General features: G+C 47.6%; 8 protein-coding genes across 8 annotated transcripts; 7 read left to right on the top strand and 1 right to left on the bottom strand.

Annotated features, from left to right (window-relative positions):
• Positions 1-13: 13 nt before the first annotated feature.
• SCS7 (fatty acid alpha-hydroxylase) lies at positions 14-1,821 on the top strand. Its single transcript, XM_058493833.1, has 2 exons — positions 14-1,224; positions 1,276-1,821. Exons 1-2 carry the CDS (start codon positions 443-445, stop codon positions 1,667-1,669), a joined length of 1,176 nt encoding a protein of 391 aa, XP_058364035.1. The 5' UTR covers positions 14-442; the 3' UTR covers positions 1,670-1,821.
• A 303-nt stretch (positions 1,822-2,124) lies between these two features.
• On the top strand, positions 2,125-4,038 carry ONS95_000666 (uncharacterized protein; the record flags this gene model as incomplete). The annotated part of the gene is made up of 4 exons (XM_058493832.1): positions 2,125-2,825; positions 2,878-3,186; positions 3,235-3,729; positions 3,780-4,038. The coding sequence occupies 4 exons, from the start codon at positions 2,125-2,127 to the stop codon at positions 4,036-4,038; spliced, it is 1,764 nt and encodes a 587-aa protein (XP_058364034.1).
• A 3,150-nt stretch (positions 4,039-7,188) lies between these two features.
• Positions 7,189-9,909, top strand: ONS95_000665 (uncharacterized protein; the record flags this gene model as incomplete). The annotated part of the gene is made up of 4 exons (XM_058493831.1): positions 7,189-8,043; positions 8,098-9,385; positions 9,452-9,657; positions 9,706-9,909. The coding sequence occupies 4 exons, from the start codon at positions 7,189-7,191 to the stop codon at positions 9,907-9,909; spliced, it is 2,553 nt and encodes an 850-aa protein (XP_058364033.1).
• Positions 9,910-11,829: 1,920 nt separating this feature from the next.
• SPT20 (Transcription factor spt20) lies at positions 11,830-14,766 on the top strand (the record flags this gene model as incomplete). Its single annotated transcript, XM_058493830.1, has 2 exons — positions 11,830-12,169; positions 12,221-14,766. The coding sequence occupies 2 exons, from the start codon at positions 11,830-11,832 to the stop codon at positions 14,764-14,766; spliced, it is 2,886 nt and encodes a 961-aa protein (XP_058364032.1).
• Positions 14,767-15,145: 379 nt separating this feature from the next.
• ONS95_000663 (uncharacterized protein) lies at positions 15,146-15,859 on the bottom strand (the record flags this gene model as incomplete). Its single annotated transcript, XM_058493829.1, has 1 exon — positions 15,146-15,859. One exon carries the CDS (start codon positions 15,857-15,859, stop codon positions 15,146-15,148), a length of 714 nt encoding a protein of 237 aa, XP_058364031.1.
• Positions 15,860-15,963: 104 nt separating this feature from the next.
• On the top strand, positions 15,964-20,287 carry YME2 (mitochondrial escape protein 2). Its single transcript, XM_058493828.1, has 14 exons — positions 15,964-16,397; positions 16,459-17,018; positions 17,134-17,484; positions 17,577-17,631; positions 17,686-17,778; positions 17,872-18,153; positions 18,272-18,413; positions 18,474-18,670; positions 18,808-18,948; positions 18,997-19,165; positions 19,283-19,368; positions 19,466-19,544; positions 19,636-20,031; positions 20,118-20,287. The coding sequence occupies exons 1-13, from the start codon at positions 16,172-16,174 to the stop codon at positions 19,799-19,801; spliced, it is 2,547 nt and encodes an 848-aa protein (XP_058364030.1). The 5' UTR covers positions 15,964-16,171; the 3' UTR covers positions 19,802-20,031; positions 20,118-20,287.
• A 733-nt stretch (positions 20,288-21,020) lies between these two features.
• On the top strand, positions 21,021-22,252 carry ONS95_000661 (uncharacterized protein; the record flags this gene model as incomplete). The annotated part of the gene is made up of 10 exons (XM_058493827.1): positions 21,021-21,118; positions 21,205-21,227; positions 21,328-21,355; positions 21,405-21,433; positions 21,485-21,537; positions 21,663-21,750; positions 21,816-21,838; positions 21,893-21,923; positions 22,020-22,098; positions 22,150-22,252. The coding sequence occupies 10 exons, from the start codon at positions 21,021-21,023 to the stop codon at positions 22,250-22,252; spliced, it is 555 nt and encodes a 184-aa protein (XP_058364029.1).
• Positions 22,253-24,437: 2,185 nt separating this feature from the next.
• ONS95_000660 (uncharacterized protein) lies at positions 24,438-24,911 on the top strand (the record flags this gene model as incomplete). Its single annotated transcript, XM_058493826.1, has 1 exon — positions 24,438-24,911. One exon carries the CDS (start codon positions 24,438-24,440, stop codon positions 24,909-24,911), a length of 474 nt encoding a protein of 157 aa, XP_058364028.1.
• Between the last annotated feature and the right edge of the window lie 184 nt (positions 24,912-25,095).

The following is a 25,095-nucleotide window of genomic DNA, read 5'->3' as shown; positions in this document are numbered from 1 at the left end:
CTTGGGCGTGCACTGCTGCCACTGCGTGACTGCAGTGACTGCGCCCGGGCGGCATTCGATATCCTTGTCGATTTTATGTGGCGTTACCCACCTCAGTCCAGTCCAGGACCCAGTCCCCACAGGCCAAAGGACTTCTAATGGAATATTTGCTCCGCCGTTCCGACTTTTGATTGATCTCTCCTGATTGCGGGTGCGCCGTTCATCTCCTGATTCTTCATAACATAACATCAATTCCGCTTCCTCTCCTCTCCTTCTCTTGGATTTATCCAGCGGTGTCCGTTCTTGCTGCTCCGGCTTCGTTCTACTGGCAACCTCACGTAGTCGTAGACACCCGCTGACCCTCCCGGATCAGCCTCCGTTGCGCACCTGGATTCGAGTATCTCATTCTCTCTATTCGACTTCCCCGACGCTCCTTATCAAATTGCAATCGAAAAACGCCATCATGTCTCCTTCACGCACGCTCCCAACCTTTCTGCAGGTTGAGGTTGCGGCTCACAATACCGAGAAAAGCTGCTATGTTACCATGGGTACCCGTGTCTTCGACATCACAGACTTCCTGGACAGCCATCCCGGCGGGGGCGAACTTATTGTCGAATACGGTGGAAGAGATATCACCGATATTATCAAGGATGAGGACTCGCACGCCCATTCTGATGCTGCCTACGAGGTTCTCGAAGACTCATTGGTTGGGTTCGTCGCTACTGAGAAAGTGATGAATGCTGCAATCAAAAGCTATCACCCAGACCAGATCGTGCCTCTCCCACCCACGACAGATGGCATGGTGGAGGTGGAAGAGGATAACACTCCCAACAAAGTTCCGGTCTTCAAAGCTACCGGGATGTCTTCTGCCGCAGATCTTGAAAAGGAAACGGATCTCACCGATGATTACAAGACGCACAAGTTTCTCGATCTCAATAGACCTCTGTTGATGCAAGTATGGTATGGTGGCTTCAGCAAAGATTTTTACCTCGAGCAGATCCACCGACCTCGCCATTACAAAGGAGGGGAGTCTGCACCCTTGTTCGGTAACTTTCTTGAACCACTATCCAAAACAGCTTGGTGGGTTGTCCCCATGGTTTGGCTTCCACCTGTTGTCTATGGAACGTATGTTGCATCAAAAGGCTTTTCAAGCATTGGCGGGGAAGCTGCGTACTGGTTTTTGGGACTGTTTTTGTGGACTCTGGTGGAATATGTACTGCACAGATTCCTGTTTCATCTGGATAAGTAAGTGCACACGTACCTTCTAGGCTAGTTCCCAGATCTAACCTGCATTAGATGGCTCCCTGACAATCGAGTTGCCCTCACTGCCCACTTTTTACTCCATGGCATTCATCACTACCTACCCATGGACAAGCTCAGACTGGTCATGCCGCCGACTCTTTTCCTCGCTCTAGCAACTCCATTCTGGAAGCTTGCACATGCTGTCTTCTATTGGGACTGGTGCGTGGCCACTGCTGTCTTCTGTGGTGGTATATTTGGCTACATCTGCTATGACCTGACGCATTACTTCCTTCACCACCGGACACTCCCCTCATACTGGAGAGAATTGAAGAAGTATCATCTTCAGCACCACTTTATGGACTATGAAAATGGGTTTGGAGTCACCAGTCGTTTCTGGGATGTAATCTTTGGAACTCAGCTGGCTCCACCGCCAATGAAAACATTGTAAGAAGTGTCTACTTTTACGCAGGAGAATTCTTTCGGCGACGATGTCATAAAGGGAACAAAGTCTATAAGGGCATTTGGGGCGTTGGCTGGCTTTGGTCTTGAGGAATGGGAACTAGGCCACTCAATTCGCCATTGAGCAGTAAAGTAAATACCTATAATAAATAATGATATTCAATTCACGATCTACGCTCCAAAGTTTGTTCACATCCAAGAGTGTTTCTGGTTAGGTAACTAGACCGCTTCGAGAATGGTCATATCATGTGACTAATGCATACGACACCAGCAAATCTTCTGCAGCCCGCCGCCTCCAGGCTTTCCCCATCTGTCGCACCCGATTTGACTTCAACTCACTTCCAAGAAAGCAATAAGACCAACGCTTCCACGTTATCTTAGTCCCATATTCCCAACGATTAATACGTCTCACAGGAATAATCAAGCCCTTCGGCATCCCTCACCATGTCAGCGCTTGATGTCGAGGCTCTCCTCGATTCAACGGCAAATGCCACGCCTGTCGACCAAAACGGGTCTGCGAAGTCTAAGGACAACGATGACCGTCATAAAAATGAGCGTAATGACCGACGCGATAGAGAACGAACCCGTGATGGTAGCAGAGACCGTGATCGAGACCGAAAGCGTAGAGACCGCAGCAGAACCAGAAGAGACACGAATGGAGATAAAGAGTTGATTGGAACACCTACAAGCGATCATGGCAGCGCTCAGGGAAGTGTCAAGAGTAGGCGCAGAAGCAGAAGCCGCGAAGATGAGCGCCGACACTCACGCCGCCATAGAGATAGTCCCGACGAAGGAGGTCGCAGAGACGGTGATTTCTATAGAGGAAATGGCCGTACTCGCTCCCGATCCAGAAGCCCGAACCGGTACTACCGTCCTCGTGGAGATCGTCGAGATCGAGATGAACTAGACGGTGGTAAATCAAGAGATGACCGGCGAAGCAGAAATGAAGGGCGACGTGCAAGTAGAAGCCCGAAGAGAGAGAGCACACCCCCATTGACTGAAGACGAGCGTGATCGACGCACAGTCTTTGTTCAGCAACTTGCTGCTCGTCTGAGGACTAAAGAACTGATAGCATTTTTTGAGAAAGTTGGGCCGGTCAAGGAGGCACAGATTGTGAAGGACCGCGTTAGTGGTAGATCCAAAGGGTACGTCGTACCACATCATTTTGCAGAAATCAAATGCTAACCACTGTATTAGTGTTGGCTACGTTGAGTTCAAGAATGAAGAATCGGTCCCTGCTGCTATACAACTCACTGGTCAGAAGCTCCTAGGAATCCCCATAATCGCCCAACTCACCGAAGCCGAAAAGAATCGTCAAGTCCGCAACCCAGAAGCTACAGGCAGTAACCCAAACCAGATTCCCTTCCACCGACTCTATGTGGGTAATATCCATTTCAGCATCACTGAAAGCGATTTGCAGAATGTATTCGAGCCTTTTGGTGAGCTTGAATTCGTCCAGCTACAAAAGGAAGAACAAGGTCGTAGCCGCGGTTATGGATTTGTGCAGTAGGTATCCACTTTGATTTGAAATTCTATCATGCTAACATCCGGTAGGTTTCGAGATCCTAATCAGGCTCGTGAGGCTTTAGAAAAGATGAATGGTTTTGATCTCGCTGGTCGACCAATTCGTGTTGGTCTTGGAAACGATAAGTTTACTCCTGAGTCTACCGCCAGTCTTCTGCAGAGATTCCAAGGACAGAGCCACCAACAACAATTCCAGGGTTCTGCCTTCTCCGGCGCTGGTGGCCGTGGTCCACAAGCAACCAGTGGAGGTAATTTTGATCGTGCCGGCGGCCGTGACAACGACAAAGGCTCGGGAGGTGCTAGTGCCTTGGACGATACCGATGTCGGCGGAGTAAATTTCAACAATTACAGTCGAGATGCATTGATGAGGAAACTTGCCAGAACAGATGAGCCTGCTCCTGCCACCAAGGGCCGCGACGAGAAGCGCGAGATCGCCAAACCAAAGGTCGAAACCAAGCAGTTGCCAGTAAATGTCAACATGGCAAGCCGATGTGTTGTTCTTAAGAATATGTTTGACCCTGCAGAGTATGTTGATTCCCCTCCATCAATGCACAGTTCTAACTCGTTGCCTATAGAGAAGAAGGTGATTCCTGGGAGAAGGAGCTAGAGGATGACGTTCGCGCAGAGGCAGAAGAGAAATATGGCCACGTTGTTCACATTGCTCTAGATCCAAACTCGCAGGGCGACATCTACCTAAAATTCGATCGGGTTCAGGGAGGAGAGAACGCTATCAAGGGTCTTAATGGCCGATACTTTGGTGGTCGTATGATCAGTGCTACACCTGTTGTGGATGCAGTCTACAGCAGTTTGTTCTCACGCTCAAGGGCCATTTAAGATGCTAATCTCGACCTAATCAATGGACTCTAGGGTCGTACAGTATCAGGTCTGTGATTCCCTTCCTCTTATATGGCATCTTCTGAACTCTGCCACAGAACTCGTCATCTCCGGTTTCCGATCTTCATTGCCCTTTTGGCACTTTCCAAGACCTTTCGAATTCATGCTCGACGCCTCTTTTCAACACTTCGGATTCGATTCGTATTTTGCATCCCACCAAGCAACTGACGATGCGGCATGCCGATATACGAGAACCTCGCTGATTATTTTGACCTAGGAGCCTTTGTCAAATGACCTTTTTGTCCTACTCCTAGGGAAATAGGGAGCAAGATGATTGACTTCAGCTGATTGCACATAGGCATTTCTCATGTATACAATTTACTCCACAACGGCGCACTTTTGGCGTTCTGCGTTGTCCCTTCTATAGCAAATAAAAGCTACCTCTACAAGTCTTTCTAACATTATGATGAAACGCTGGCACTGTGGGCTAGGTACTAGGTCTCCCTGGAGTATTCACTACTCTGTCCTGACCAGCAGGCATTATGTATCACATCCATGGTGCTTGTGTTCCCAATTGTGTTGTTAGGCTTTAGTAGTATGATATCCAGAGGCTTTCTTGTATGAAGGCAGAAACAGATCAATGATAGACACAGCGTTCAGTCCACAGATCCACGGTCGGATTATTTAGTCCTACTCAAAATCCTGTACAACTCCTGTTCCGACACTAGAAGCTTAAGAATGGCGAATGCATTATTAAACAGTAAATCTGACATCTGGGTATGTTTGTTCACATACAAGATACGTCTGCATTCAAGTCTCTTATTCAAAATACTCATTGGATAAAGGGTGTCTGCTAACTGCAATGCCTCGGCCTTAGACCCTGTGTAGCGAGGGCCCACGCTCATCACACGCCGCTTTGAAATAACCAAGATTGACCTCTCAAGAAATGAGAGAGGCCTTTCGACCCTTGATTATTTTGTGGAGATCAATGTTTCATAAGCCTCAAAAGGAGGGTTCCTTATTCTGCATGTTTACAAGGCTCTGGGTTTCGGTCTAGAAATGCGTGCGGATGTTGTACCACATGCAATCCACAAGAAGCCCTACGACGCACGTAGCACGTGCCTAATCCAGTGTATTGTCACTGATGTAATCTTTATTGTATTGCTTGTATGTCCTTTAGTGGCTTTGTTCTGGCGGTGGCCTCACAGACTAGTCGTCATGCTCGTGCAGAATCTGTATAGCTCAAAATGGTTCACGGTAGTGCCGTATCCTAATTCTGACTAATTACCTTTTTTCAATACTATAAGAACGTTCTTGGTAGTATAGACCTTGATATTTTACTTCGCTTTTATGAGGTGTAATGAGTATATATTACTGTTGATTCTCGCTTAATTTCATCTGCTCTTGTAGGCTGAAGTACTAGTACGAGCCTTGAGATAAAACCAGCTTATTAAGACGGCAATAGCAATAACATCACTTTCAGAAGACAGTGATAATAATATCACAAGTGTTGTCATTTTAGACCTTTGTCTTTTTGAAGTTTAAGTTGTCACTGATGCATGCACAAAATGTCGCTTCCCAACATTGAGGTGGCCTCGGTTGGCATTCACCACTTGACACTGGCTTACATGTGCTGTAATCATCTTTGTATCAATAATAATCCATTACTCTAAGATCGACCCTTGAGCTTTCCATGCAACCAATAGTACGGTACATCGGACTAAACGGAGCTGGAAGGGTTGAAAGAGACTACGAGAAAGATGCAGCTGCAACGAGTTTTACTGATGCATCTAAGTCCTAGGCTTGAGGTCTTGTGATTTCGATCCTCACAGGTGTCAAGTTAGAGATATAATCCAAAAACATGACTCTTCTTAAGTGAGATTCCCTCAAAAACATCATTTCCTAGGCACACGGACGTTTTAGGCGCGAATTAACTAGGGTGCTTTGTATTCCTCAAGCTTCGAATTAAATATCTATTGGAGACCTTTCTTGAATATATATCCATAGCGGCTTCCGATCCCAAAGTGGATTGCAGCAAGTCATTACTTGAGTCGCCTAGAGTTGGAACAGTTTGTATTGAGGGGTAGAGTCATCACTCTGTGAATGGACTCGACAAAACAAAACACAGTCCAATTCGAAGCCCCACTGGAGCAAAGAACCAATATCTCGTCCTGAACACAAGATAATCTACAGCATCTTTCTCAATAGCACCAACACCCGTGGCAGATACTTTTCCAACACTCATACCACGTTGCCGGACATACAAGTCATTGCCTTACATGTGCTGGCCCTTCTTCCACCGCACCAGAAGCATTTAGCCAACCCAGCATCACCATCCACTTCAACAACGATTTGTATCAAAACAACTGCGACAGTTTCTGATCTGTATCAGAATTAGTTGAAAGGAATGTCAGCAGCGGTAGGCTGGACTTCCACCGACCTGACAGTGCTGTTTTGTACTGTTTACTGGAAACGAGGTATGCTTCAAAGTCAGAGCTCGCATTGAAAGACTTTGTTTGCTCTGATTGGCAGTTTTTTTCTTGCTCTCGTTTGCTAACGCCACGTTGCAGCTTCCATTTCCCTACTGACTGTATGCGATTCTCCTCCTCCATCGGCTATACGGCCTCGACTCCCCTTCGATACACCATTTGGTCCCGATCTGTGACAGACTATCACAGAGGATAAAAAGTCAATATCAAAAAGGTGGCCTGTGATCTCCACACTCGCGATTTCCTCAAAATCTTCCATCATCGACATCACATCCTTCTAGGTCCCAACACCCACCCTGCGGGTCACTATAACACATTCCTATTCTGTCAATTTTCTGTGGCAGATACCACTAACAAAATTAGTGCCACTTAAACAAGGAGGTGTACACAACACTAAGCGTCAGGTGGACTTTCTCTTTCACATTCGCGAGTACAGATGGATTCTCTCGTTAACGCCAACTCTTTCTCCTCCAACCATATCTCAAATCCCTTACCTGCACAACCGTACTAGCTCTTTCAGGCAATCTTACTGCCATCAATATCTTCTACACAGCAAATACCAGCTGTCGAACTCTGTGCGCACATTCTGTAGCGCTGGGGAATTATTACTTCCAGCGCTTCAGTGCGATCTACCACTCGTCAACTACGAAGTCGGTGCATCATGTCTCGTCGTCCTATATCTAATCCTCCAGTTCTAACACAATCAGATCCACATCCAGGTGGTTTGATCAGGGCCGTCATTGAAACCGGTCGCACGAGAGGCAGCTCAGCTACTCCTCCACCTCCTCTAGAGGTAGTATCCCCATCGCCACAGAGACAGATCCAGTTACTGCCCATCAAAATGAACAGTCGCAGCTTCAATGGCAGTACAGGAGCAAGCAGTGACCATAAAAGTCAACAGGTCAGCCCTGCTCATAGTGCTCGCTCTGCTCGATCAGGTGTTTCCGTTCGTTCTCAACCCCAATCTCACAAGTCTATGAACACACAAGGCTCTGGCCCGTACCAAAGTCATGGACAACCTCAAAACTCTCCTCGCATGTCAGTCAGCCCAAATAAATATACTGGTCAGGCTCAAATAAACCCTACGCAAGGTCCATTCTCTGGTCAAAGGCAGACTTCACCTCAAGGCAATAATGCTGGTCCACATCAAGGTCAATCTCAAGGTCATAGCTTTGGTCAAACGCAGATTTTACGACAATTCCAGATATCTGCAATGCCTACACAGCATATCGCCGTGACTTTAGGAGATCAATCGCAAGAGCACAATCAATCCGAGCGACCTTACCAGTCACCCGACCAGACTTCTCATCAAGCAGAGAATACTATTCACTCACAAGAACAGCGCAAGGGCCCAGGCCATCAACGTCAAATTTCTTCCTCGCGGATGAACCCAAATGTTCCTGAATTCCAATCGAGCTACCAGAGCGTCCAGCCACCCCAACAAGTACAGCCCATGCAACTTCTGCAGCCAATCCAGCCAATCCAGCCAGTTATCATCGGTCCCCAGGTGCCACAGGTACGAGTCCTGTTGTATTTCTCCACTTTATCACATCCACTAACTCATCTGTAGCCGGTCATGGAAATGGCGGCGAAGTCTGAAGAGAAGAACAAAATGGTGCAGGAGCTCACCGCGAAGATCAGAGGAAACGGGTACCTGAGCTCGACTACGCAACAAGAATGGATCCAAGATATCAACAACATTGGTCGAAAATATGATGAAGATGTTGAGATCTTAAAGCAAGAGGCCAGTAAGAATTGGTATGAACTACACAGCACACGAGCATATCTTTCCAATACAACTGAGAACCTCCGTCAAGCATACGGAGAGCGTGACCGTCTCGGAGTTGAGAGAGATTCTCTTGAGCAGAAGAATAGGGTCCTACTCAAGGCCAAAGAAAAGAAAAGTTCCGAAAATCTGAATGAAATCCAGAAGAACTGGAAAGAGCTGAATGAGGCTTTGTTGAAGCAGCTCAGAGAGAGGGAGGCAGAGATTGAGCGAGTTCGTACACAGCTGGATAGAGCACAGTTGGAGATTGAAAGCTACCAGGAGAAAGATGCGAAATTCGTTGACGCGGCGCAAGTACAGTGGATGGCCGCTCATCCTACATCGACGGTTCGCAGCCGCAAAAGCAGCAGAGCAATTCCCGATCCATTCACATCTCCCTCAGTTTCCTCTTCTTCCACATACCCCGTCTCTGGTCCGGGTAGTTATGGATCTCCTACTGCTACTCCTGGTCATTTTGGAAGCGGATTTGGTACGTCGCCGTCGTTCGGTCAGTTTCAGCCAAACAATACTTCAACGAATTCATCTGGCGACGACTTGTCCCGAAGCATCCGCCGTCGACCAAATCTGACTCTGCCAACACAAAAACCTACTAGAGGTAGAACCGACGTCCCAAACTCACCATGGGAGACCGAGTCTTCCCGAGCGTTCAATACCGAACCCGGCGACACACCAATTGCTGCTTCGAAATCCACTGCTCTTATCTTGTCTAGCACCAATCCCGAGGATCCATCGCTCTTTTTTCAGGAGCAGTTCGCCGATCTATACAAGTTAGTAGAGGGCTGGGCAATGGCCTACAGCAACATCCCTCATCTTGCCAATGATCAAGCAATCGCTAGAAGCAACCAAACTCTTTGGTCTTTCATGATGAATTGCACATACCCAGGACAACGACAGGATTCTCACTCCCATGTAATGACCTTGCTCAACGATCCTGGCTCACGTCCATGGTTTGTTATGAGAATGGGAGTTGGATACATTGTCGACGAAATGTTGTCGATTGAGTCGTACAAGAACTTCAGTACACAAGTTAGTACCGAACTGTCAGCTGTCAAGGCGCAACTTCAACAGCGAGGTAAGTATCTTTTATATTGCGTGCTCGCTTTACCATCCAATCACGTCTGACACTCTATTGTCGTAGGTCTTTCTAATGATGCTCGTCAAGCTCTCATTAATCGACGTGCTAAAGCTGTTCAATTCGCAGTTGACCACCCCAAGTGGGAGGAATACCGCAACGACCAGCTTAACCGCCACAGTCAGCAGCTGCGAGATATCCTCGGTCCAATGCTTAATGATGGTGCCAATCGCTCCAAGGCAGGCGGTGATCTTGGTGCTATAGCTTTCAAGGCATGGACCCTGTCTCAAGAAATGAACACAGCTCAAGTCACCTTCCAGGTCTACTTCCCTGAGACTGCTAGCAAGTTCACTGCCTCCACTATGATTGCCAAGGACAAGATGGACAAGAATCCCATGAGCTTACAGATCGGCCACACTCGTCTCAAGCTCGTTATTACACCTGTTATAACCATGCGTGATGATCGTGGTACTACGATCAAGGCAAAAAATCTGCACTATGCTACGGTCCTCACGATGGGTTAGCCTACTCCTCACTATCTTCGACGGTTTCGTATTTATCTCCATGGTTCGATGGCCATCGCACCCATGCATTTCCCCATCGTCCTTCTTACCGTACCACTTCCCCGCCAAGTCAGGATCATGTTCTATGCGTTCTTGACGTACATTCTCGACCAAGATTCATTTCGCATGCGGATATCACTGAGAGGCTAATCATCCATGCAGCTCACTTGGACTGATATCAACTGATTTGCTATTATCGTCTTCACCTCAATAAACTCATTTGGAGGATCGCCGGAGCGTAGCACCCACTTGACATCTCCCTACTCAAATAATGCCTGTGTGGCCAAAGACAGCGGATTACCAGATGATGCATCTCTATTTGCGTTTCAGTTTTTTTTTTTTTTTTTTTTTTTTTTTTCGGAGTTGCTTTGCTTTTATCTACTCTCTCAGAGGCCCACTTCCTCAGCTCATCCACATTCGGCACTCCGGCAATACCATGACTTGTTGTTGACTGGGGCTCGTCAGGTTTCCTCAGTGGTGGTCTTGCATGATCTTCCTTCGAGGCTCGAGCTGGTTATTGCATGACAGAGCATATGGATGGAAGTAGAGTTGGCTTTGAGTGGTGGCTTACTGGGTGTCTCTCGGTTTCCTGGATTCACTACTCGAGATGGGCTGGCTTGCTGTTCACTAGGCTGCCGCTGGACTTTTCTTACCAGCTCACTCAAGAGGATGGACTGCAATATTGAGTGGCTCATACATGGCTGATCATGCGATAGTCGAGAACTCATCTTGCTCATAAAAAGTTATTGCGCATAAACCAAAATGAAGTTTTGCAAACCATCCCCATTATGTCTGCTTGTGAAGTGACTGGTCAGCGCTTGTCTCATCGAAACCTTTCCCCACTGTTGACAAGTGGAAGCATTCCAATGTTGCTGGACGACTTCGCGACACTGATAGTAGCTACTGGGGGCCTCGAGACTGACACAGCGTATCCCCACAGTTTGATGATGCGCAACCTTTCAATGACATGACCTGTAGCAGAACTTGTGGAGAGTGAGCCAAAGCTGCCACTTATCCTACTCTCCAACGACTGGCCTGGATAGCTCAAATTCAACTTCAAATGGTCGGGAGTATAGAACTTGATAATCTCCGTCTCAGAGATGTGCGGCAACCCATTTGAGCGTATTTTGACGAAAGCTACAATGGTAATGGGTTGTATAATATCTAACCTCACAAACATGCAGTGGGCAGACAAACCAAGGCTGGAAAGAAGATTTTTGCAGGGACCATCCAGAGTTCAGACTATCAACATGGTTGATGTCCAGGACCTCTGTCTGCCGTCCGGCAAAGGGATTACAGAAATCCTGTGGAGGATGGCAGGCTAGGAAGATGAAGAGCGTGCCATGTTCCAGACAGAAATACAAATAGAAAATGCGACTGATGTCCAAAATACCAAAGCAGTGGGCTTGTACTCCATAAAGCTAATTGTATTGATGTCGGTCGAAAGCAGTTAACGTCAAGATGGAATATTCCATTACCTGCTGCCAGTAATCTGTTCTGTCAAGCCTCGCTTCGAGCTACTGTACTGGCGCCCACTTCTTTGACACTCGATCTCCAGCCTTGGCAATAAACCCCTGCAGCCTCAACCGCCTCAACCGCCTCACTCCACATCATCCCCCTCGTTCACCTAGCATCAAGTGTAGATCACTGAAGCGCGTACAATATCATTTTGATACTTGTTCTCGCCTTTGCTGTGGCTCCTGGGTGGCCATTCTCTTTCTCGGATCCAAGGGCTGCATTCGAGAATACGTACGTCACCAAGATTTCATGCTCAGCCGCGCGATCAAGCTAAAACCACCGCAGATGGACAACACCCATCTAGGGTTCCGATAATCGAGGAGAGCAGTTACCGCGCTTCAAGGAGCTCGAGTAGGAAGAAAGATGGCGCCCTCTACGACTGCGACCCAGTCGCAACCCTCCAAGGTCAAGCGGCCAGTACCCCCAGGCATCCAAACGAATGGCATCAATTCATCTACCTCATCCCCCTCACCTTCAATGTCCAACAGCAGACTCCCATCTACCGCCAAGTACCCTCCGAACTCTGCGACAAGTAATGGAGCTGGAAGTAATGCTTCCGGGGCAAGATCTGCGAGCCGGACTAGACGCGATGCGCCCCCCCAGCTTCTCGGTCGAGGACAAAGAAATAGCAGTGTTGGATTGCGGTCTGCCAGTCTAGTCGGAGATTCATCCATTGCTCATGTCGTGGAGCCTCAACCATACGGTATGCTATCAGTTGGCCTTGGGGTGTAACACTTGCTAATATAGGTACCAGTCAAATCCGACGCATATATCTTGAAGAAGTATCGCGGACATCCACCTTCTCTCATTATCCACCTCCATCCTACACATTTCCGATTCGACCAGCAAGAAGGCAGTTTCACATACAAGTCACCCATGAAAATTGTCATCGAACACCTCCGCAAACGTACAATTCCCCATGACCTAGTTGAGTTCTTCAATGATGTTCCTTACTACGAGGGCTGCATGATTGTACAGATATATGACCATAAGTCTATCGCTCCATCTCAGAACACAGATAGACCTAAGTCTGGCACTGGCAAAACCATTCCATTCTCTGTGCACAACTACAATGCCTACCTTACGCCATCGCCATACGTCCCATACCCGACGGAATTTGCAATACCTGGGAAGGGAAACAGCGCAGGCGACGAGGACAAGAAGCCTTCTACGCAGAAAGATAAGGAGAATATGCCAGCACCGGACCTACCGAACGATGCTCGGAATAAAGCTCCGGCATCGCCGAAGCAACCAAAGGTCTCCACGATAGTTCTACGCCCGACTGCCCTGAGCAGCTATGCTGATCTTGCCTTGAAGGCTGCGGAGGTCCAACAGCCAATGGCTGATGGTCGAAGAGACTCCCGGCAGGATGTAAATGGTGTGCCACTGTCTGCTACTGTTCCACCGACGCCAACTACAGCTGTCCCTTCTACTCCAATGACCAGTATGGCTCCGCCTGCCAAAAGAGTGAAGAAGACAAACGCGGAACTTACTAGCAATAACATCTACGTGGCCGAGTCACAAATTACATTCGCAACTACTGCTCCGCTTATACTTGAGCCTGTGAGCAGTGTTGGGCAAGCAGCCGCTTTGTTAGAGTCTCTAGCACATCCAATGCATTCCGAAGCTCCTCCGGCACCTAAAACTCGCAAGAGAACTGTTGCAGAAATGGCTGCAGATGAAGCTCAGGCAGCAGATCAAGAACGCCATATGCTTATATTCGACGAGCGACTGGGACAGAACATCGCCAGAGCTCAAGGAGGCGGCAATCCAGTAGATGGAGCTGGTCAAGCTGGCGGCGTTTCTTTTGAGCCTAGATTTGAGAGATTCAAGACCATCGAGAATCTGAAGGCTCAACATGAAGAAACCAAGAGAGCGGACAAGCTCAGACGAGAAGAGGCAGAACGGAAGAGCCGACAAGAACAAGAGCGCAACAAGCTTCGAGACGATGCCGAAAAGCGAGAACAAGAAAAGGCTCGACTTGCAGCACAACAGCAGCAGATGGCCAATCGACAACAGCTGCAACAAGAGAGCCAACGGCGCCAAATGGCCCAGCAGGCAGCACAGGCTCAGGCTGGGTTACAAGGGCCTCCTCATATGCAGCAGGGCAACCAGATCCAGCCACCACATGCTCATCCTCAAGCAAATGGGCTCCCACCAAATGTCATGGCAGCTCAGCCACAGCGCTTTCATCAACAACAGGTGTCGCAGGCCCAAGCTTCGTCTCCCATTGTTCGAAACGGAACCCCTCAGAGCCATTCCTCACCCATTGTTAATCCGATGGCAAATGTTCCTATGCAACAAACTACTTCCAGCATGGGTGGCAGTCCTGCGCGACCAGGATCTGTGGTTCACCAAAACCATGTTCAAATGGGTGCTCCCACTGGGCATCCTATGAGTGCGCAGCGAAGTCAGCAAAGTCATGCCGGTACTCCTCGCATGCCAAATTCAACGCCGAATATCCAATCTACACCCCTTAATCGTCAAATAAGCCAGACCCCACGAATGAGCCAAGGAAGCCCAATGCAAGCATCGATGGCCGCAATGCAGGGAGTTCCAATGATGAATGGTCAGCAGATGCCAGTAATGAACAGTCAACAGGCGCAGGCGTTGCAGCAGCAGCAGCAGCGAATGCAGCAAATGATGAGAAACAACAATGCCCAGCAACAGCAACAACAGCAAGCTGCGATGGCAGGAATGGTTCCGCAACAAATGACTCCACAGCAACAGCAGCAATTCATGCAGGCTCAGCACATGATGCGAAATCAGCATCAAGCAGGACAACAGCAAGGAATGCCAAACCAACTGGCTCAGACATATGCTGCACAGATGGCTGCCATGGCACAGCGTTCAGGTGGCTTGCCGCCAAATATGAACCAAAACATGATGAACAACAATCCCGGCATGGTTGGTATGCAGCAGATGACAATGCAGCAAATGCAACAGCAAATGCAGATGCAGCAGATGCGTCAACAGGCTCAAGCCCAAGCTCACGCACAAGCTCAGCAAAATCCTCAGGCTGTGGCACAACAACAGATGTTCCAGCAACAGGTGATGATTTTGGCGCAACAATTGTATGGTCAACAACGACCGAAAGTTGCCGCAAGCTATGCTAATGGTATCCTTCCCGACGAGATCGAACGACAATTACGAGCTCAGTGTCAATCCAATGCTCAGCAATCGGTACAGCGTCGTATGCAAGCTCAAAGAGCTCAGCAACAGCAGCAGATGATGGCACAAGCCCAAGCTCAAGGCATGCAACAGAACATGAATGCAATGCAGGGTGGCATGGGAATGTAAATTGGGGACAAGAAAAAGGCTGGCGTTTTTTTGGACATATGGATGGTACATTTTCTGGTGGACGGTTGGATTCGGATTTATGATCGGGACAGGACATGGGATATCCCTTTAGCGTTGATGACTTTGCATGAAAGTGGCGTTTCGACGGACAATATCGAGGCAAGGCACGTGTGGAATAATATGGAGCATTCACAAGAGAATGTGTAAGATAGTATGAATCAGACCGCCCTCGGTGGTGGATGTATAAGAGAAGCCCATGAACAGTACAGAGTACATAGAGCCTCGTCAATTAGAGATTTTCTCAGCCCCCAGTCCTATACTCCTATGCTACCTTGCCACAAATATAACGCCTAATCAAATACAAATACAATGCAGTATATCAGCCCATGCTTCCATCAACTTTGCCCCTTCTCCTGTCTAACTCTCTCTGCCTCCACTCCTCATCAGTTCCAGAAAAACCAGGGAACGGCGCAATGAACGCCTCGCCCCATTCAACTTTCTTATCCCGACTCTTCCAAACATCCTCACTACTCTCCTTCCCAAGCTCCTTGGAGTATTTAGAGCTCTCCCTCTGCCTATAATGTTCCCTGACCGCAGCCTCCTTCTGCTTATCTCCATACGTCCTCGTCCGCATACAGAACCAAAAATTGTTCCATTGGTCCGAACATGACTTTAGTGTTCCATATCGGTATAGATCATTCCATCTGCCTCCAAAAGAATTGCAGTAAAAGGCTTCGTCGAATGCTGTACGGCAGCTCATTGTTGTAGGCAGCAATTGCTCTGCCAGTGGCTTGTTGGCTGCATCTGTATTCTGGGAGGAGGAGGATTGGGTTTGCGATTGATGGGTGGAGGAAGGTGCGTTTCGGGGTACTCGATTGTACTTTGTGCTGCTGGGGCGGATATCGGCGTCTAGTTCTTGAAGAAATTTGGCGAGTTCTTGCTCTGCGAGATCATCGCGAGAGGCTAGCTTTTCAGAGGGTGGAGCATTTGAGGTTGATGGCGGTGATTGTGTCGAAGACTCAGATGTAATTGGAGAGTCATTCTGCTGAGGAGAAGATGTGGCAGGAGCCGAAGATGACCATAACCAGCCCATCTTGAAGACTGTTGTGAGAGCAAGTGAGATCCAATGGATGAGGCTGAGTCTTCAACCTGGATGCTCGCGACGACCTCGAGGTTGTACAGTAAATGGAATAAAAGTGGAGTTGAACGGCTTAATTCCGGTAAAAGCGGGCTAGTTCTCAGCCTTACTGTATGACCTCATTTGTCCTATGGCTGGCCAGGGCAACGACGCGTGATTCTTGAATCATCCATTTCCAGGTATTTTCTGCTTCGCTCATCCCTCGGTCAATAGTGCTGGCTCAAAATGCTGTGCATATTGACATCTTGAGAACCCGATCTGTTGACAATGCAGTCTTCTCGGCGCATATTCTTCAGCCCAACCAGTCGCCCTGGTCTGAGGCCGCGTCGAGCGATTAAACGCGACTTCTACAATGCCGGATATTCGCCTCGTTTGTGCTTGAGAAAAGATGTTGGAGCTTGGCAAGGGATCCGGAGAGAGAGCACAGAAACCGGAGAAGATCAGACTGGTCATATTACGGCTAGGTCGAACGAGGGAATTTTATGGTTCGACAGTATATAATTCTGTCTCATATTGATCTCATGAGCTCTGTTTGGCTAACATTCTTTTGATAGACCTCTTTCCTCTGAAGCTCAACTGGATGCTACGCGTACCATGGCATACAGAAAAAGACCTGCCAGAGCTTCTCGCTCGCTTCAACAATTCAAACCTGGGAGCATTCGAGCCAGTTGCTCTAGTCAAGCGAGCCATACCAAACTCCGTTCCCATGACCGTGACTGAGATTCTCCCAAGACTAAAGGATGGAGGTGCGTTTGTCAAATTCTCTCATCCTAATGGTATCACGGCAAAAGAAGTCGAAGGCCTTCTTAGGCAGTACCTACGAGAGAACCCCATCAAGCCATGGTTCAACCCATTTCGAAGAATTAGGACGAATCTGGTAGTAGGGAAGCCTTGGTTGGAGGATCTGTACCGATTTCCAAGCTCGAGGATAAAGGTCGAATTTGCGCCAACGAGCCCTGGCAAGGAATCAGCCGAGTTAAGTCAGGAAACACTGTATAGCCTGTTTCGAAAATATGGGAAGATTGCCGAGATCAGTCCTCAGCCGTCCGACTCGAAAATTCTGCCCAAGTACGCCCACTTAGACTTTGCCAGATTGAGTCATGCAATTATGGCAGTAAGTACTATAGGGATCTTCTGTTCTCGTTGATAGAAGCCACCAAACTTTCCTGCGACATGTTTATCTACCTATTTTTCACTTTCCACAATTCGCAGTTACTGACTGTTTTCAGAGAAACTGTATGCATGGCTTAAAAGTCAGTGAAGCAGAAGGTGGTGGGACTGCTGGCACACTACTTCGATTATCATTCCAGCAAAAAGAGAAAGCCCATTGGATTTGGGACTGGCTTACAAGCCACCCTAGAGTTGTGATTCCCGCCCTTGCAGCACTGATAGCAACCGCCACTGTTGCAGTCTTCGACCCTATCCGAACATTCTTCATTAAGGCCCACATTGAGCACTCATTCCATCTGAAGGACAACAAGATTTACCAATGGTTCAAGAGCCAGGCAACAGATATCTTTACATTTCGTCGTAAAAGATCCGAAGAAGCTAGTCTCATCTGGGAGGACAGAAAACAAATTGTAAGTTAAGATACCATCACTTTTTTGCTTGCATAGGCTCCGAACCCATCTGGAATAACCTCCACATGTAGAACTAACCTCCATTTCTGTAGATTGATTCCATCCAGACTGCTCTAATGGAAACCAGCTCTACGTTCATTGTCGTCCGTAAGCTCGCGCCAGTTTCCTTCTCCCCAAAGGTGTGCTAACTGAGCTATCCAGAAGGACCTAGGGGTAGTGGCAAGAAAGATCTCCTCACCGAGGCGCTCAAGGGTCGTCGCAATACTTTATTAATTGACTGCAAGCCAATTCAAGGTCAGTATATTCTTTGTTGTTGTTTGGAGTTTCAAATGTAGCGCGGCACAGGAATTTTCAAGGTCAAGTAGAAGGCTGCTGATACCCTTGTAGATGCCCGCGGGGACTCGGCTACTATTTGCGCAGCAGCAGCAGCAGTAGGCTACAGGCCTGTTTTTTCTTGGGCAAACAGCTTGAGTAGTCTTGTGGATCTAGCTGCTCAAGGTACAATTGGCGTCAAGTCTGGCTTTAGTGAAACTCTTGATGCGCAGCTGGGCAAAGTATGGGGCAATACTGCTTCCGCCCTGAAGTCCGCTGCACTCGCAAATAGGCCTAGAAACAAGGAGGACAAAGATGCCGCTTTGTCCGATGACGATTGGCTTGAAGCACATCCAGGTAAGTGTAGGGTTCACATAATCTCCTTTTCGAATGTCTACAGGTTGTTTGAGGACATTCCTTATCCTCTTTCCAGCGTATCCTTGACAAGGCACTGGCTAATTTGGCCCTTCCAAAGAGCATCGCCCAGTCGTTCTTTTAGACAACTTCTTGCATAAGAACGAAGAAAGTAGCATAGTCTATGACAAGCTCTCGGAATGGGCCGCTGGTCTTACCACCGCCAACATTGCTCATGTTGTATTTCTCACTAATGATATCTCGTAAGCCCCCTGGCCGCTACCAAAACCAGAATTTGAGGCCTACTTACTGACAAGTTGTAGTTATTCGAAATCATTGTCCAAAGCTTTGCCCGACAGGGTCTTCAGACAGATCAGCCTTGGAGACATCAAACCGGAAGTCGCTAAGAAATTTGTTATTTCACACCTCGATGTTGAGAAGGGCGATCCCGTAGAAACAGACACTTTAACTCCATCCCAAAAACAAAACGATCTAGAAGAGTTGGACGATGCCATCGTTGGTAAGTCCATCCAGAATTCATTCATGGATCGTTCAAACCCATTTTTAGTCATTGATGCCCTACACATTCAAAGTCATCACGTCCTTCCACGATTTCGCAAATATGAAACGATAGTACTGACTTTGTGTCCCTGATAGCTGTCGGCGGCCGTCTCACGGATTTGGAATTCCTCGCACGACGATTGAAAACCGGGCAGACACCAAGACGAGCAATAGCCGAGATGATCGAGCAAAGTGCCAATGAGATTATGAAGATGTACCTCTTGACTGTTGATAAGGGTCAGTGGATGATTACCCTTTCCAGCAAGAACAAGTCTGACTATTTAGGCGAACGAAAATGGTCTCCCGAACAAGCTTGGTACCTCATCAAGAGTCTTTCTGAGAACGGGAGTCTTCGATACAACGAGATCCTTCTCACCAACACTTTCGCATCTTCTCTCACGGCTTCGGCGTCCAGCGGAGAGAGTGCTTTAGAGGCTCTCACTGCTGCTGAACTGTAGGTCCTGAGTCCATGAGTACTGGCGTCCAGGTGTCCAAGATCTTCAGGAGCTATATCTTATCTCCCTCTGGAGAAATCCTTGATATGCAAATAGCTAACTCTGCTGTCATCTAGCATCACTATAACAAGCTACAAAGGACGGCCACAAACTGTGAAAGCCGGGAAACCAATTTACGAGGCGGCATTCAAGGTTTTAGCTGGTCAGTTTCACAATCGAATCCACATTATACCCTGGGGTTGCTCTCGAATTAAGCGGCGCATATATTGACAAGATTATATACTAATTCATGACTGCAGAAGATAAAGTGTTGAAGAGCCGACTTGATCTTGCCATTCTCACCGAGCTTACGAAGATTGAGACCAAAAGCATAGACAAGTAAGATCTTACGTCCTCAATCGCGCTCGCAACATTCGAACATCGTTGATGCTTTGGCACTCCTATTTAGCGCTCTACTGACCGTTTCCAGATACGAGACAGAGTTAACGATGCTTGGGACACTACCAAAGCAGCCTAGCGAGTTGGCACCGAGAGTCCAATTCTTGTTGATGAAGCTGGCAGCTAGTCAGCAGAAAGTTGAAGCATGGGAAAAGGAGATGGCAACAATGAAGAAGCTACTTCTGGACGAGTATTGAAATGTATACCCCACTCAATGTACTAAAGCATCAGCAAAAATCAAAACCCCTCAAAGGACATCAGAGTCCATTTCCGATCGCTCGATCTGTGATAGGCCGATGCAAATCCCTTTGTGGCGTATGCAAGCACCTCTGACGTTCATTTCCCCGATGGTATAGGGAGGTTTAACCCTTCCCAGACGGTGATGTTTTCTTGGCGCGCCATCATGCTCCGGAAGTCGTGAGTAGCTGTAAGTACATTGCCATTTAGTGTTTGGCATATGAGAAAAGTACTATCTGAAAAGAAAGAAAGCCTAGGAATGCCGACTATTTTTAGAGCGGACTTGCCCTTCAAAACTCGCTTCTCCCACGTCACAAAGTATCATCCGAACATCGAATTGGGATATTTACATTTCATCCACTCTCGGCTAATAAATTGCATAACTTTAAAACACAACCTTCCAATCGGCTCTTCTCCCACGTTTTGCATCTCGCATACGGCAATCAAAACAGAAGATCGAATGAACAGAAAAGAAGCTTCTGGAAAAGATCTTAACAGGAATGAAGGTCTTATTTCGGCAAGAATCTACCTCGACGCCGAATCTAAGACGTAGTCCGCGAGGCTAGTTTATGTTTCTAGAGCGGTACAAACCCTTCCGTCAGCCATGGTCTTGGTACTTCCCGTACCAGCACGGAGGAAACGGCCTGAGATCATCCGGGACATTAATCCCTTCGATAGTGACAGGGGGAATACGTGAGTACAAGCTACATTCGGATTTTAGTCTTGGCCAGAAGGCGCACATGAACAGCTCCACTGCAGGGAAAGCCGTCTAGCGTCGCAGCAGAAGGCCAAACGCTATCATGGTGCCAAACTTGTGCAGAGTTTTCGTACTTCGGTACCTTTCTAGCTGATTATGTTTCTATTTCGAGTTCTGCCTAGGTCTTCGCACTAGGCCTATATACTTCATATACCGCATGTTGCGTGCATGGCGTCGATATCAGATTGGCAACTGTAGTGCGCTTTAGAATGGGATTCTTCTCTTTTCTTTTTCGTTTCACGGCAGGAATCTGCTTCTGTGGCCAATTTGCATACGCAGATGTCGCTTTCTGGTTTCAACCAAATGTTGCAGTTACGAGGGTAGGTCACTGTCACTCTATTTCGACGATATTAGCTCTACATTGTGGTAATATATACACATACAGTGAGAATGCTTACCTTTCAATCCAGTTTCAAGCTACAATGGTTGTTCCAGCCCTTTCGAAAGGGTCTGGAGCCCATGGAGTGTGGCCAGGAATCCAAAACGACAACTCGGGATTCGTCTTTCAAAGCGTGATCAGGTCAGTACACTGCGCCTCTCGTGAAGTGTTGCATTGGAACCGTGCTCAGGGCAATGAGTCTCAGCACTGGTACTAATATTGCAAAGCGATTCGAAAGTCCCTGGTACCTGTGAGTAGATTTGGAGTCTTCTTGCCTTTTCTTGGACAGGTCTTAGCCCTTCCAGGAATATCTATGGGTCCATAGCTGATCTGTCTTTCCTTTACCATAGGGCAGTTCTTTGTAGAGTATTGTTGCAAGTAAGGCAATCACCCCTCGCATATGAATCTACCCTGACGTCAGTGGAAGTCCAGATTATCAAGCTACGGCAATTAGAGGTACAGTAAACAGAACCTCAGCAGTTTTGGGAATTATGCTGACCATTGCAGTTTGGCCTGGGGATTCCATCACCAGTACTTTCACCATGGGTGCCAATAGTGTTGTATGTACTTGTGTGGCCCATGCCTCCCAAGCTCTTGAATTTTAGACTGAAGAAATGACCTCGATCACGTCTCAGAAACCCAAATTCTCGAGCTTCAGACTCTTGCAACGCTAACACGGTTGAAGTGGACGGATAGCTGGTCTTTGACTCCTGGTTCTGCAGGTCAAGCAGCTGGCCAGAAAGCACAAGCAGGCTCGTCGTCCGAGTCATTCGGTACGTCTCCTTACTTAAAAGCGATACGTGCGTTGTATAAATGCTAATTTTGATTACGTTTTAAGCAAGCAAAGGCCTGATCAACAAAGTAAGTTATGCTGAAGCCTTGACATGTACATGTGAACGATTCTAAAAGACACAGGGACTTCTTGCCATTGAGTTACAAAGTGGAGGTGAGCCATTCCCTCTGAGAGTTGCAACATTAGCTCTTTAAAACCTGTGACCTCGCTCTTCGCTTGGACGTACCTTGCTGATGCATAGTGTTGTAGCAACCTGGGACTTCGGTCAAGTCCAATGGTCATCGATCTCTATCACGGCAACTACGACCAAGTCATTTTGTTCCTCTGGGTGAGCGGGCTCATTCTACACCTCCATATCTCTCTCTGATGCGTTGTTTAGATATTCCGTTAGTGGCGAACTCAAATACTCAATCTCAGGGAGTTCATCAGCGACACAGGACTCTTCGACGACGTGCACGTACAGTCGTATAAATTTTGGATGAGCCGAGGGAAATAAAGAAGAGGGGTTTGGCAGAAATAGACTCGTATCTCAGAGTAGATATTTCCTTGAACACCACCTTCAGCACATCTGCGTTCGAAAAATGGCAAGCTGAGATCGAGACATTGCTGCGGAGAATGAGACCTCCTCGGTAGGTCTCGCTTGCGATGAGTGGTACGGCTGGTTACTTGAGAGAGTGCCTTGTGGATAAATTAGGTCTACCTACAACAAATAACAACTTCAAACGAGAAGAAGAGGAATGTTTCAAGATGGATTTCTCACCCTACTCAAGTAGTCATCCTTTTTCCCGTCCCTCCTCGATTTCCCGGCATGCCTTTTACATGGCAGCGGCAGCGGCAGCCCCCAAGTCTGCAACGGACAAGCTCGCAGCTCTACGTCTTGCACCACTGTCCCGTAATGTGGCGTTCAGAATATCATTTTAAATGTCACTTGTGACGAACACGTAAATGAGTGACAAGTCCTGGGTTTCAGACACATTCATTTGTAAATCTGCCGGAAATGCTCATCCCAAGATGTGATAGAGCAAGAAATAAAGGGGTGTATCTCGGCATTATATCTCGAGTATCAAAAGTACTGTACCGCATGAAGTCGTATCCCTGGTGTCATGATGTGGTTCATCTGAACTTTGGGAGCGAATGAAACCGGCGCGAAGCCGAAGGGTGTCAGGTATTCAATCTCGGACCCGAAATCTTGCGATGTCGATGGAAGTTTTTGGTCCTTACAATGGATTTGGTGTGGATACTTTGTGAAGCTCAGTTTAATTTGGCGGTTCTCAAATATGCGCATTGGCGATAACATTCAGCATCAACGACGATCTGCACTAACTCGGTCAACCAATATTTTCCGAATCCCAGCGTCATCGTCAGCAACTGTTCTCTTACGATCCTCAAAACTCTGTCTTACGGCCCTGGTTGCATGCTTTCAGCTTCTTGCGTCTATATCTATACGTTTCCATGACTAATTCAATTTTGCTTCTTCAATTACTGTATTCGGGAATGAGCTCATGTCTTTCCAGCTAGTGTCTCTTGAAAATGGACTGACAATGAGGTTGTGCATCGAGTCCTTTATGAGTCTCACTAGCGAGTGCAAATCCTACTTCATCGTTACTAGATGGATGGGCATGGCTAGCCAGATGTCAACTCGGTACCTAGTTGCACCGAGTCAAAACTTAACTGTCATGTTAGCCTATGGAATCTTGTTCCCGGATTGGGCTCTTCATGAACGAAATAAGGAAAAACGAGTGTACGCAGCTGTCGGACTTAGAATCTCGTGTCATAATATACTACGGAGACAAGAGATATCTCCATTTTCAATCTTCCCTATCTATAGAAGATGGGAACTCTTTATGAGAAGGATACCACAGAGCCACATGGATATATTAGTCAAGCCACGTCTTTGTTTTCTTTCGCTTCCCAACCCTCCCTATCCAAAGTTCTCGTCTCATATTTCTACTCCCCAAAATCAATATGTCATCTACCCAAATACTCCCTGAAATACACCGTGCTCTCGTCTTGAGCTCAACTAGCTCCCCTCCAGAAGTCAAGATAATTCCCACACCACAACCATGCCCTGGCAGCGTGGTAGTCCACATCGAAGTCGTCAATTGTCATCAGCTACGCCATCGAAGTCTACAACGGCACCCGCAAGTATCCCTTTCCCACACCTTTGGTTACCGGCTTCAGCGCCATAGCAAGAGTGGTCGCTCCAGGCCCAGATGCCACGAAACTCAAGCTTGGACAGTTGGTTCTCTTCGATACATATTTGAAAGGGAGGGATGACCCAACGGCGGCGTGCTTAATGGGTATTCATGAGGGTTTCAGTGAGGGGAGTAGGACTCTGATGAGAGGTGAGTGGAGGGACTCTACTTTTGCGGAATACGCGAAGCTGCCATTGGAGAATTGTCATGTTTTGAACGAGAAGTTGTTGCTTGGGAAATTGGGGTATAGGATGGTGGAGTTACAGGAGATGAATAGGTTGGTTTAGACATCATATATTTACTTGAAGATAGTATAATGAGTACTTGCTGATTCCAGGCTGTTAATCCCCTATGGTGGACTCCGAGACATCGACCTCAAGCCCGGCGACACAATCATCATCTCTCCAGCGACCGGTCCCTTTGGTTCAGCAGCTGTAAAAGTAGCACTCGCAATGGGAGCCAAAAAATTGCCATGGGGCGAAACATTGACAGACTCAAAAGACTCCAGTCTTCCAACGATCGAGTTGAAATCGTGCAAATCACTAACAACGTGGAAACTGACACCCAAGCCCTGCAGCAGTTTGGTACCATAGACGCCATGCTGGACAGCTCTCCTCCTGAAGCCTCGAATTCCACGCATATCAAGAGCGGTATTTTGGCTCTAAGACATTCGGGGAGCATTAGCCTAATGGGAGGGATTCAAGGTGATCTTACTAGTCCGCATGGCGTTGTTATGCATAGGGATTTGAAGATCAGGGGGAAGGCGATGTATGACAGAGAGGATGTGGGCGGTATGATCAAGTTGGTGGAGGCTGGCTTGTTGAAATTGGGAGAGAAGGGTGGGCAGGAGGCTGTTACTGTTTTCGGCTTGGATGATTGGGAGGAGGCTTTCAAAGCTGCGAAGGAATACTCTGGGACGAGGAAGACAGCTGTGATTGTGCCATGATATTATCATTATACTCTGTAAAAGATGAGATCAACTGGAAAATTGAGGGAACGTGTTCGCAGAAACTTAATGTTTTATCTAATCCCTGGTGAAAACGACACTCATTTGAAAACTTAAGCCCCGTAGCGCTCGCAGTGAAGGGCACCCATTTTAGCCCTTCCAGGGTATCGACGCCTCGCCCAAC

The sequence above is a fragment of the Cadophora gregata genome (genome assembly GCF_030347475.1).
Source record: "Cadophora gregata isolate MNR1 chromosome Unknown scaffold_1, whole genome shotgun sequence".
NCBI lineage: Eukaryota > Fungi > Ascomycota > Leotiomycetes > Helotiales > Ploettnerulaceae > Cadophora > Cadophora gregata.
This window is presented reverse-complemented; position numbering and strand designations above follow the sequence as displayed.

Coding starts and splice junctions, on each gene's coding strand:
- SCS7 (XM_058493833.1), top strand. CDS start 443: ATGTCTCCTTCACGCACGCTCCCAACCTTTCTGCAGGTTGAGGTTGCG. Junction 1,225..1,275: donor TTCCTGTTTCATCTGGATAA/GTAAGTGCACAC, acceptor AACCTGCATTAG/ATGGCTCCCTGACAATCGAG.
- YME2 (XM_058493828.1), top strand. CDS start 16,172: ATGCAGTCTTCTCGGCGCATATTCTTCAGCCCAACCAGTCGCCCTGGT. Junction 17,485..17,576: donor GGGAGGACAGAAAACAAATT/GTAAGTTAAGAT, acceptor CCATTTCTGTAG/ATTGATTCCATCCAGACTGC. Junction 18,949..18,996: donor CCTCTTGACTGTTGATAAGG/GTCAGTGGATGA, acceptor CTGACTATTTAG/GCGAACGAAAATGGTCTCCC.